Source organism: Oryx dammah, unplaced genomic scaffold, assembly GCF_014754425.2.
Source record: "Oryx dammah isolate SB20612 unplaced genomic scaffold, SCBI_Odam_1.1 HiC_scaffold_26, whole genome shotgun sequence".
Classification (NCBI taxonomy): Eukaryota; Metazoa; Chordata; class Mammalia; order Artiodactyla; family Bovidae; genus Oryx; species Oryx dammah.
The window spans coordinates 90,454,614-90,467,567 of record NW_024070210.1 but is presented as its reverse complement, the minus strand read 5'-3'; the positions used below and the strand labels follow the sequence as shown (position 1 = coordinate 90,467,567).

General features: G+C 38.6%; 1 protein-coding gene and 1 non-coding gene across 2 annotated transcripts in view; both read left to right on the top strand.

The window, feature by feature from the left end:
- The window catches only part of JMY (junction mediating and regulatory protein, p53 cofactor), a 78,279-nt gene that overhangs the window by 25,953 nt on the left and 39,372 nt on the right, over positions 1-12,954 (top strand). The window contains exon 2 of the mRNA XM_040225901.1: positions 2,497-2,670. Coding sequence (XP_040081835.1) covers positions 2,497-2,670 — 174 coding nt within the window. The remainder of the gene's footprint in view (positions 1-2,496; positions 2,671-12,954) is intronic.
- On the top strand, positions 11,478-11,549 carry TRNAC-GCA. The gene has a single exon. It is a non-coding gene; the product is annotated as a tRNA-Cys (tRNA).

Genomic DNA, 12,954 nt, shown 5'->3' with positions numbered 1-12,954 from the left:
CTAAAAAACAGTTTGGACACTGTCCCTGAATCTGTAAACTTTGCTTTAAAAACCTGTTTCTATTCTTGGGTTCTTGTATCAGTGAAGACCAAAGATCTTAGAGTCAAGGGGAAATCCAGTCTTTTAACAAGTCCAGTTGCTTTTACCTCCAAAACATTTCATGAATCCGTGCTTTTCTCTTCCTCCAGTCTAAGCTTACCAGCAACTTTCATGGACCAACCTAGGAGGCTATGAACTAACCTGTTTGTCCACTCTGTTGCCCCTTCCAGTCCGTTGTCACCACTGTAGTATAACTCCAGTCCATCATGTATGCTGATGTCTCCAGAATTGTCTTTCATTATGTTGCCTTTCTCTGTCTGCTCCAATTTATAAACCTTATTTTATCCAGGGACAAGTCACTATGTTTTTCTGACCGAGTCTTCCCTTTACACTTTGCCTGAAAGAAAGTGAAAGTTAGACTCTGTGACCCCGTGGACTATACAGTCCATGGAATTCTCCAGGCCAGAATACTGGAGTGGGTAGCCGTTCCCTTCTCCAAGGGATCTTCCCAACTCAGGAATCGAACCGAGGTCTCCTGCATTGCAGGCGGATTCTTTACCAGCTGAGCCATTAGGGAAGCCCCATTTTACCTAGTTAGTCCTTTTTTACCCTTCAGAATAACAAGTCAAGATTCCTTTACTTGGGGAAGTATTCCTTGATGCTTCCCTGGAACCAGAGAGATTTTTGAAGGAAAAACAAAGCAAATCAGCAAACCTTTGATGGCATCTCTTTGCTTTCAGCATAAAGCAAGATCGGCACTTGGTCTGGCCTTCTGTCTACATCTGTTAATCGTTTGTGTGTTATCAGTTGTTAAAATCACTGATGTTTGAATTCATTCTTTTTGTTCTAGTAGGCCTCTATTAAAAACAAATAGCAAACAAAACCAGCCTACCAAAACTCCTTGTTAACAAAGCAGAAGGACATTGATTGGTCCAATCACTTTAAAACACTAGGACTTAAGAGGGGTGAAAATCAGTGTTAATTGAATATTATGGATTTATTTTTAATGATTTTTTGTTTATTTAAAAAAAAATCATGCATACAGTGAAATATAAAACTATGTCTTTAAATAGGTTTGTTATCATCATTTAAAAGTTAATAGACTTTGTTTTATCACGTTCAGGTTTACAGAAAAGTGTTGTGTTTTTATGTTATATCTAATAAGTCATCAAACCTAAGGTTACCTAGATGTTGTCCTGTGTTATTTTCTAAGAGTTTTATAACTTTGTATCTATATTTAGATCTGTGGTCCATTTAAAATGAATTTTTGTGAAAAGTTTAAGGTCTGTAGATTTCTTTTTCTTTCTTTCAGACATGGATATCCATTTGTTTCAATACCATTTGTTGAAAAGACTGATCTCTTCATTGAATTGTCTTTGCTCTTTTGTCAAAAGACTGCTTGACTATTTGTGTGTGGGTTTGCTTTTAGATTCTTCCATTGATCTATTCTTTTACCAGTATTATAACGTCTTGATTACTGTATCTTTTGGGGGGGGGCACTTTTTTTTTAATTGAAGGATAATTGCTTTACAGAATTTTGTGGTTTTCTGTCAGACATCAACAAGAATCAGCCATAGGTACACCCATGTGCCCTCCCTCCTGAACTTCCCTCCTCACCCCACCCTTCTAGATTTTCACAGAGCCCCTGTTTGAGTTCGGTCATACAACAAATTCCCATTGGCTGTCTGTTCTACATATGGTAATGTAAATTTCCATGTTACTCTCCATACATCTCACCCTCACCCTCCTTCCCTGCCCCCATGTCCATAGGTCTGTTCTCCACCTTTGTTTCTCCATTGCTGCCCTGAAAATAAATTCATCAGTACTGTTTTTCTAGATTCCATATATATGTGTCAGTATACCATATTTATATTTCTCATTCTGACTTACTTCACTCTGTATAATAGGCTCTAGGTTTAGTAACTAGTGAAGTCGAATGGAGAGTGCCAGTCTCCTAACTTTATTGGTATTGTTTTGTAGGTATTTTCTTGAAGAGACCTCTAGTCTTTCCCTTTCTATTGTTTGCCTGTATTTCTTTGCATGGTGACCAAAGCCATCCCCAAGAAAAAGAAATGCAACAAGGCAAAATGGTTGTCTGAGGAGGCCTTAGATAAATGATGGGAAAAAAATTTTATATAAAAAAGGAGAAAGCTACTAGATGCTGGAAAAATTTTTTTTAGAGTTACGAGTAGGCAGATAGTATGGAATTCCAGAATACCAGAATATGCAGAGAACCGGAATAAGCTAGAGACACAGTTAGAAAAGGATGTGTCAGGCAGTGGTCTTGTAGTAAAACACGTGAGTCATGGAGATGAGTGATGCAAGCAATCATTGCTTCTCATTCTCTCTTAATTCCTCATTTCAGAGTCCCAAAGTCCTGAGATGATAGAGAGTTCGCAAATGTTTACAGGCTATTCCAGTTGGATTTCTTTGCAGTGAAACTCTCTTGTTCCACAGCTCTTGGATAAGCACAAGAATACGGAGAGCATGGTAGAGCTTCTGGATCTGTATCAGATGGAGGACGAAGCGTACAGCAGCCTCGCAGAAGCCACAACTGAACTCTATCAGTACTTACTGCAGCCGTTCCGAGACATGCGAGAACTCGCTATGCTGCGAAGACAGCAGATCAAGGTACTTTCCTTAAAACCTAAAATGTTACCTACCTATTTCATAGTCCTCAGTCTGGCTGGCTATGCATTTTAATTATTAGAGGAGCTTTTATAAATGTATATATCTGGTCTATTGTTCCCAAAGATGCTAATTTGGTAGTTTTGTGTTACACAGAGCCTGAATACCTCATTTTAAAACCGTCTGAAAAGGTGACTGTGCTGAGTAGGCAGAGTTGAGAGGACCTTGTCTAGTCTCCTCCTAGACTTCTTTAGCAGGAGTTTTGGGAACATATGTTTTGGGAGGACCTTTTTAAAAGTTACAAGGCCTTAATGGTAGTGCTTTAAACTTCATGACATTTGATTTTTGTGTGTAAAGTAATACTACATTTTTTGAGGTGAGTGTTAAGGGTTTGGTTTTATAGCTGACCTCAAATCAATGTTGCTGTTTAATTCACATGAAAATATTGCTGAACTAGGATATTAAATTTTTTTTTCATAATGGGTTAATTTGGAGCATTATTTAATAAATTTATATGTGAGAAATTACTAATTATTCTGAGAACCTTATGCTTAGGGGCAAGAATGAGTGTATATTTGAAAAAATATAACAAAGTAAAGCATGTCTGTGTGTCTTTTTCCCTTTAATGAATCAACATGGAGCCATACAGACCATCACATAATTGATGTGTTCTTCTTTATTAATAATTTTGAAAAAATGGGCATTTTGGGAAAAAATGGCAGTTTTATCATAAACTTGGCATTTTGGTTAAAGTGATAAGTAGTAACTAAGAATTTTTAGGCACTACAGTTTCCTTCAATTTTTAAAAATGAACTGTAGAATTTTTGCCCATTGAAAACTTGACTGGAAGGCAGGGATGAACTAGAAGACATGGAGGCCCCATCTTCTAAACTGGTTGCAGTGCAGAGCAGACATACTCCATACAGCTGAACATTGACTGTCAGCGTCTAGTGAATTTTTGCTTTCATATTAATTATTAATATATCATGATTTGTATAGGAGAAGGAAATGGCAACCTACCCCAGTACTGTTGCCGGGAAAATCCTGTGGACAGAGGGGCCTGGTGGGCTGCAGTCCATGGGGTCACTAAGAGTCAGACACGACTAAGCAACTTCACTTTCACTTTTCACTTTCATGCATTGGAGAAGGAACTGGCAGCCCACTCCAGTGTTCTTGCCTGGAGAATCCCAGGGACAGAGGAGCCTGGTGGGCTGCCGTCTGTGGGGTCACACAGAGTCGGACACAACTGAAATGACTTAGCAGCAGCAGCAGTAGCATAATTTATATTGAGTATTAACATTAGCAAATTGATTGAACCGCCATGTCAGACTCTGTTGTCCACTAGCATCACTTGCTACTCCATTTTTTTCTCCTGGGAAGCAGAATATATGTGAGGAGGAACAGACAATTTTTTTAACCTTATAATATTTTCAGAGGTAAAAATGGTTATTTTACTGCATTGGTCTTCTAATGCCTCTCAACTATAATGATGAGCTAGAAAGAGAACAGGAACACATTTGTGCCAAAAATTCAACTACTTAGACACAATAATGGACACATTTCTTATAGAAACCAGATCAAATGACATTACAGAGAAAAAGAAAACTACAAATGAATATCCCTTATGAATGTAGATGTAACAATCCTTAATGTAATATTGAAAAATAGGATTCAATAATATACCATGACTAGGGTTTATCTCAGAAAGACGAGATTGGTTTAACATTACAAAAAGTAATCAATGTAACTCACAATATTATCAATAAAGAAAAAAGAATCAGTGTCTGTGGGTGCATAAATGCATTTGATAAAGTTCATTGCCCATCCATGGTAAAATGTCAGCAAAGCAGGCAGAGAAGGGAACTTCCTTGACCTGAGAAGAGTGAAAGTGTTAGTCGCCCAGGCGTGTCAGACTCTGCAGCCCCGGGGACTGCAGCCCGCCAGGCTCCTCTGTCCATGGGATTCCCCAGGCAAGAGTACTGCAGAGGGTAGCCATTCCCTCCTCCAGGGGATGGATCTTCCTGACCAGGGCATCAAGTTTGGGTCTCTTGCACTGCAGGCAGATTGTTGACTGTCTGAGCCACCAGGGAAGCCCACCCTTGACCTGATAAAGGGTATTATGTAGAGCTCATTTAACATCATATGTGATGATGAATGATTGAATTCTTCCTCCACTAAGATTGGTAACTAGACAAAATTGTCTGCTCTCACAACTTTTATTCACTATTTCTCTGGCATTAGGGGAAAAAGTAAAGCTTTTTGTAATTCATACATTATGTGATCACACATGTGAAAAATAAGAATCTAAAAAAGCTACTGGAAATAATCTGTAAGTTTAGTTACAAGGTCCGTACTTAGAAATTCAGTTGTATTTTCTGTCTTCCAGAAATGAAACTGAAATAGAAATTTTAAAAAATGCTTGAAATGTTTAAAGATAAATTTTATAAAATCTATTAAAGGACTATATACTGAAAAATCACAAAATTTTGCTGAGAGGAATTAAAGCATACATAAATAAATGGGAGATAGACCATGGTAATAGATTAGAAGAAAATCTATTAAAATAGTCAATAATGTTCACATGTCAGCTCTCAGTGGATCTGTAGATGCAAATTAAAATTCCAGTAGGATGGAATTTAAAATAGACCTGTGGTTACATATTCAATTAGTTTTTCACAAAGGTACCAAGGCAGTTCAGTAGGGGGAAAGAATAGTCTTATCAACAAATGCTGCCAGAAGTGGATATCTATATAGAAAAAATGAACCCTAGTCTTCCTTATGTTACACCATACACAAAAATTAATTTGAGTACATCTTAGACCAGAACATAAAGCTTATAGTATAAAACTTTTATAAGCAAACTGCAAAAGGTTTTACAGTCTTTGGGAAGGAAAGGCAAATGTTTTTGTAGATACAATGCAGAAAACTTGGGCCAAAAACTAATAAAAAGAATGATAAATTGGACTTCACTAAAATTAAATATTTTGCTATTTGAAAGATTAAGGAAATGAGAAGGCAGGCCATACACTGAGACAAAATAACTTGTAATATCAATATATCTGAGAAAGGAACTGTGCAACTCAGTAAGATAAAACCCCCAAATTTTCAGTATGAGCTAAATATTTAAAAGGACACAAAGATATGGCCAATAATCACATGCAGAGATGTCCAACACACTCACCTAGGAAATGCAGATCAATACCAGAGTGCAACACTGTACACGCTCAGCTAGGAAATAGAGATCGATACCAGAATGTGACACTGTACACACTCAGCTAGGAAATAGAGATCAATACCAGAGTCCAACACTGTACACGCTCACCTAGGAAATAACAGATTGATGCCAGAGTGTGACACTGTACACACTCACCTAAGAGATACAGATCGATACCAGAATGTGACACTGTTACACACTGATTATTCAAGTGAGTGTAATGGAAATATTTTGGCCCTCCCAAATGGTAATGAGGATGTAGAGTAACTGGAATATTCATACACTGCTAATAGGATTTTAAAGTGGTACAGCCACTTGGGAAAACACCTTGACAATTTCTTCCAAAATTAAACGTATACAGTTGATCTTTGAACAACCCTTGGGTGTGGTTCCAGTACCTGCCATTTATACCAGAATTCTCAGATGTTTAATGGCACAAAAGCTTTCCAGATTCATGGTTCCCCATCTGTGGATTCAACAACAGCAGATCTTACAGCACTGTAACATTTGTTGGCGAAAAAGTCTGCATAGAAATGGACTCATGCAGTTCAAACCTGTGTTGTTCAAGAGTCAACTGTACATATCTTACAACTCAGCTGTTTGTCTCCTAGTTACCTATACAAGAGAAATGAAAACATCTGTTCACAAAAGGAAAAACTTGCCAGTGTTTGTGCCGACTGGGTTCCTGGTAGTCCCAAACTGGAACAGCTCAAATAACCATCGATAGGTGGATGAGTTAATAAAAGGCGGTATTTCCAAGTGATAGAATAATATTCGACAATGCAAAAGGTGGTCTTCCCTGGTGGCTCAGTGGTAAAGAATCCCAGCTGTCAATGCAGGTTAAATCCCTGGGTCTGGAAGGTCACATGGAGAAGGAAATGGCAACTCACTCCAGTATTCTTACCTGGAAAATTCCATGGACAGAGGAGCCTGGAGGGTTACAGTTCATGGGTTTGCAGAGTCAGACATGACTTAACAACTAAGCAACAACACAAGACACAGCAACATAGACACACCTCAAAGTCATGCTAAGTTGAAGAAGCCAGATACAAGAGAATATACACTGTGGAAGGGGTGGATGGCAAAGTGGTATTGGAATATTTTGGAGGTGACAGAAATGTTTTGTATCATGATTGTAGTGGTTGTTTCTTGGGTTTATGGCAATCAAAACTTATCAAATCACGTACTTTAGACAGATTGATATACTTGATTATATGTAAATTAATTAAATCCTGATTAAACAGCTTACAAAAAGTTGTGCTGAGCAAAAGATGCCAGACATAGAGTATAAACTATGCCTCCATTTACATGGAATTCTAAAAAATTGTTCTGAAGAGTTGTTGCCTGTGGTGGGGCCGGGGAGATTCTCTGAGAGGAAGCAGATGTAACAGAATCCTTTGGAGAGATTGATGTGTTTTAAATCTTGATTATGGTGGCTGTTAACATGGGTATAAAACTTTGTCAAAATTTATGTTTAAAACATGGGTGCATTTTGTTGTATATAAATTATAACTCAGGTGATTTTTTAAGAGAGAAATGAGCGAAATGTACAAGTTTATATAGAGACACAAAATGAGGCGATCAACATAGCCTGAAGACATATGGTAAAAGAGGGATTAGTGAGCTTCACTATTGAAGAATAAGAATTCAGTAGGAAGTGAGTACATATGTTTGTATTAGAGATTGGAATTGAGACTATTCCATATATATAAGAATAGGAATGGTATAATAAACAGGCATAGTACTTGGGTTTTTAGACACAGTAAATTATTCAAACCTTATTGAATCACCAACCCAGCACCGTGTATGGAGGCCAATAAGTGGCATGGCTGGGACTGAAACACATTTGACTGCAAAGCCTGTTCTATTAGTTTTTCCACAGGGTATGAATTGTTTGGTATGCCTCAGGTCTGAGGATTTGTAGGAGAGAAGGTATGGTCAGGACCTAGAAAGCTGTATCATCCTGTGGAGTTTGACCTTTATTCTTTAGCCTCATCCCTTTCAGAAGCTCCCAGACTTTAATGTACTGGTTCTTTAACATGTGAAAAATGTGACCCCCAGACAGGGAGTATCAGTATCACCTCGAACCTTGTTAGAAATACAGATTCTTGGGCCTTACCTCAGATACCCTTAACTGAAACTCTAGGGAAGAGCTCAGCCATCTTTGTTTTAACGGGTCTTCCTGGTAAGTATGACACACTGTAAAGTTGAGAACCACATGTCTAATAAAATCTGAAATGGCTAAGGTATGGAGCACACTAAATTCTAAGATACATTCACTTTGGGCCTCAGTTTTCTTATCCATAAAACGAAAATTAAACTAGATGATTCTTGAGGAATTCCCTGGTGGTCCAGTGACTAGGACTTTTCACTGCTGGGGGCCAGGGTTTGATCCCTGGTTGGGGAGCTAAGATCACACAAGCCATACAGCACGCCCTGCCTCCAAAAAAAAAAAAAAAAAGAAAAAAGAGAAGCTTAAATAAATAAGTAAAAGTAAATAAATCAGATGATCCTCTCTAGATTTTTAAACCCAGTGTCTTGATGAGTCACAGTGAGTTCACCTACTGAAAGTCTTCCTGGATTAACTATAAGCATTTCAAACACATTGTCCACTTATTTTTAATAACTTGCTAAAAGTACATAAGTACTAGAAGGCACCCTCAGCTTTTCCCTCCCCTTTGCATCCAGTCATATCATTTTGCAATTTGACTATTTTCTGGTTGTAATTTGAATATACTCTTCTTCCTCCACCCTTCCCCTCCCCCAGGGAAATCTGTAGGTGTCTTTGTGTGAAATAGAAAAAGACACCCATCTCCACACTATTCCAACAGACAAGTGGGCATATGCAGCAGCACAGATGGCTTGGCCAACCTCCTGGTTTTTGTGCAGTGTGCAGTTTTTACATCATTGGACGACTGTATCCTCTACTGTGTACATTGTGAAATATATAGTGCTTGTTGTTGTTGTTGTTTAGTTGGTAAGTTGTGTCCAACTCTGTGACCCCATGGAGCCCCTTTGGAGCCCACCAGAATCTGTCCATGGGATTCTCAGGCAAGAATCCTGGAGTAGGTTGCCATTTCTTCTCCAGGGTATCTTCCCAACCCAGGGATCGAATCCACATCTCCTGCTTGTCAGGAGGGTTTCTTACCACTGAGCCACCTGGAAAGCCCCACTATACATTATATGTAAGCACTATACATACAGTGCTTAACACTGTACATTAAGATACTTCTCTGTCACCTGAACTCTTCATTGATTTCCTTATCTTTAGATGCCTTTTACTTTCAAAAATGCATCATTTCATACTCTTTCCTGAGGATATTACATTTAACATTTACTTTGAATGTAAAAATGCATGAAATACATGATGCTGAATCTAATTATGTCATCCTGTTAGTCAAGAGTCGTATAACTCCTGGACCTGGAAAATTCGCATTAAGATCACCACTGCATCAGTATATTCACAAGTTTATCTTTGCATTTGTTTTACCCAAGAATCAGAGTGCCTTTTTAAAAATTACTATCTCAACAACAGAAGTAACACTTAAGTGTCTCATATAAAACCGAGTATCCAAGCTAGTGATGTACTTTATAATAAGTAATTCCTTGCTAAGAAAATCTGTGTTTATAAACTAGTCTCACTATCCTAGCTACCTAAACTGACACATACTTTTTTCCATGTTAAAAACAGACACTGTTTTCTTTCTGGCACTGAAATTGACAACAGAGGAGTCACTGTTTTTAGCACATGACCCAGCTGACCAGTGCTGTACATCTTCAGATTCGCCAAGTTAGGAAAAGAACTCAGTATCCTAGCTTAACGTCTTTGGTACAATAAACTATAATCACATTTTTAAACAGTAGGCTGTAGCATTAGCTACTGAGTTTTAGAAGTCAGTTGAAAACACAGCATTTAAAAAGCATAGCATGTTCTTCTGTGTATTTGGGTATATATGTGCAATGAAGGTAAAGATAATCCAACAACAAAGTACAAGTTATCTCCAAATAACCAGATTTTTAAATATTTTTTTAATTCTCATTTCTGTACAGTGTTTAACTATGCAAGTGAAAGTTTCTATCTTCATGATCTGAGTTAAGATTTTTGAATTATGAGCACTGCTCATTCTGTTTATTACATTTTCTGTTCTGTAGTTGGGTTTGTTGGGATCTAACTGGAAGATCAAACCGGTTATTTCAACAGAGAACCATAAGGCAGCTCTCAGGTACCAGAGTTAATTGCAGAAACGGCCCCACTCATAGGATTGGGGGTTACAAAGGGAAAAGGTGAAGGATAGGCCCTATGAAGCTGACCTTTGAGGAAGAAGACACTGCTGTTTGAGAGAACCAGATCCCTGGGGATAAAGCACTAATGTGCTGCTTTGTCTTGGGCACACACAATGAGGCCAGTTCTGCAGAGCTTAAAAAACTGCAGACTCATTTCTTTTAACTTCTTGAAGAAGGTACTAGATGCTGAGATTAAAAAGCGAGACTGGAATGATGATCACAGGAACAGCAAACAGGAAAGTCAAGTGACACAGATAGGAAGATGCAAGGTGTCTCTTTCCTTCAACTCTGAAATCTTCTCCAGCCCTTCCTCCTGGCAAGGGCTAAATGTGGTTTTCAGAGCCCGAATCCTAGCATCACAAGGCAGAAGGTTGAACTTGGAGGTGATAGAATCTAAATACATTTTGACTTTCAAAGTCAGGGAAAAACTGTAGCTAACCTAAATTACAGTCTTAGGTATAATAAACAGACGGAGTTTAGTCATGTCATTGAAAGGGACTTCTGTCATAACGTGCTGAATAGGAATTTAAGTTTTGCTGCAGTGATCAATTTATTAAATCTTTTTTTCATATTTGTGAATCTTTTGCTTTTTAACTTGTTTTAAATCACAACAAATGAAAGCACAAAAATGGTGATGGTTTTATTACAGAAAACAAGTTTTCTAGAATCTTAAATGCAAACAAGTCTAAATATGCCACGTGCTGCTGAGAATGCCACAGTGGTTTCCAGTTGCTTGTCATGTGCAGTACAAGCTCCACAGCCTCCTCATGGTGATCATAGCCTACTTGTCTAGTTTTATCTTCCTCTACCTTCATCTGTTTTACCTGAACTCCAGGTAGGCTGGACTGCTCTCTGTCCTTTACCATACATTGAACTTAACTTGCCTTAAGGCTCTGCTCAGGTTAATTCTTATCTACAGCACACATTTTGGGTGATTCTCTTTTCCCATATCCTCCCCAGGTAACTGTCAAAATCATACCCCTCCTTTAAATCCCTCTGCAATTTATAGACTTCAGTAAAGTTTGTTTGTCCTGATCTAAACAGCTAAATGTGTTCAAAGATTATGGTATCATAAATTACTTTTCAGAAAAGGTTTTAGTCAATTTATAGTTCTACCAGCAGTATATTACGTGTGTCTTGTCTCTCTGTGACCTCACTAACCCTAGTTATTCTTGTTTTTAGTTTTTGCTTAGGAAATTTAAATTTTTGCTTAGTAATTTTTCTAAACGGTTTGTCATCCTACCATCTAAAAACAATCAGAAGGTTGTGTGTTCATGTCACGTTGGGGTCAGAGTGGCTTTTTTTAGGGGGTTCCCTGGTGGCTCAGATGGTAAAGCGCTTGTCTGCAATGCAGGAGACCCAGGTTCGATCCCTGGCTTGGGAAGATACCCTGGAGAAGGAAATGGCAGCCCACTCCAGTGTTCTTCCCTGGAAAATCCCATGGAGAGAGGAGCCTGGTGGGCCACAGTTTGTGGGATTGCAAAGAGTTGGACACAACTGAGCGACTCCACTTTGTTTTCATCTAAAAACAGCTGTTTTGTGTCCTCTTCCTCCCCTCTTCTCTACCAGTTTACTTTTAACTGGGTTCTTTCTTTTTTACTTTTTATTTTATATTGGCGTATAGTTGCTTTACAGAGTTGTGTTACTCTCAGGTGTACAGCAAAGTGATTCAGTTGTACACGATACATACATCTGTTCTTTCTCAGATTCTTTTCATAACTGGATTCTTTATTCACAGGAGAAAACATAGGTTCTCCCTCTAACCTGCTCCATGGCCTCCCAGTGAAGCATAGTGCCTACCCTTAATAAACCTTATTCCCTTCTCCTATTCACTTACACAGATTTCTGAAAAGAGAGTATTTACACATGTTTCTATATTTCTGTCCTCCTTAAAAACATGTATGGAAGTGGATTTTTATTCACTCTTTGAGGAAATATTTTAGATTACCTAGTTCATGCCAGGCAGTGTACTAGTGAAGAGCAAGCAAGCAGAGATACTGTGCCTTCTTTGCCCTCACGGAACATTCAGAGTGGGAAGCAGGTGATATAAACTAAAATATGAGTGTGATAAGAGGTAAGAGCCAATCTGATCACACGGACCACAGCCTTGTCTAACTCAGTGAAACTAAGCCATGCCATGTGGGGCCACCTAAGATGGGAGGGTCATAGTGGAGAGGTCTGACAGAATGTGGTCCACTGGAGAAGGGAATGGCAAACCACTTCAGTATTCTTGGCTTCAGAACCCCATGAACATTATGAAAAGGCAAAATGATAGGATACTGAAAGAGGAATTCCCCAGGTCGGTAGGAGCCCAATATGCTGCTGGAGATCAGTGGAGAAATAACTCCAGAAAGAATGAAGGGATGAAGCCAAAGCAAAAACAATACCCAGTTGTGGATGTGACTGTGATAGAAGCAAGGTCTGATGCTGTGAAGAGCAATATTGCATAGGAACCTGGAATGTCAGGTCCATGAATCAAGGCACATTGGAAGTGGTCAAACAGGAGATGGCAAGAGTGAACGTCGACATTCTAGGAATCAGTGAACTAAGATGGACTGGAATGGGTGAATTTAACTCAGATGACCATTATATCTACTACTGTGGGCAAGAATCCCTTAGAAGAAATGGAGTAGCCATCATGGTCAACAAAAGAGTCCAAAATGCAGCACTTGGATGCAATCTCAAAAACGACAGAATAATCTCTGTTCGTCTCCAAGGCAAACCATTCAATATCACGGTAATCCAAGTCTATGCCCCAACCAGTAATGCTGAAGAAGCTGAAGTTGAAT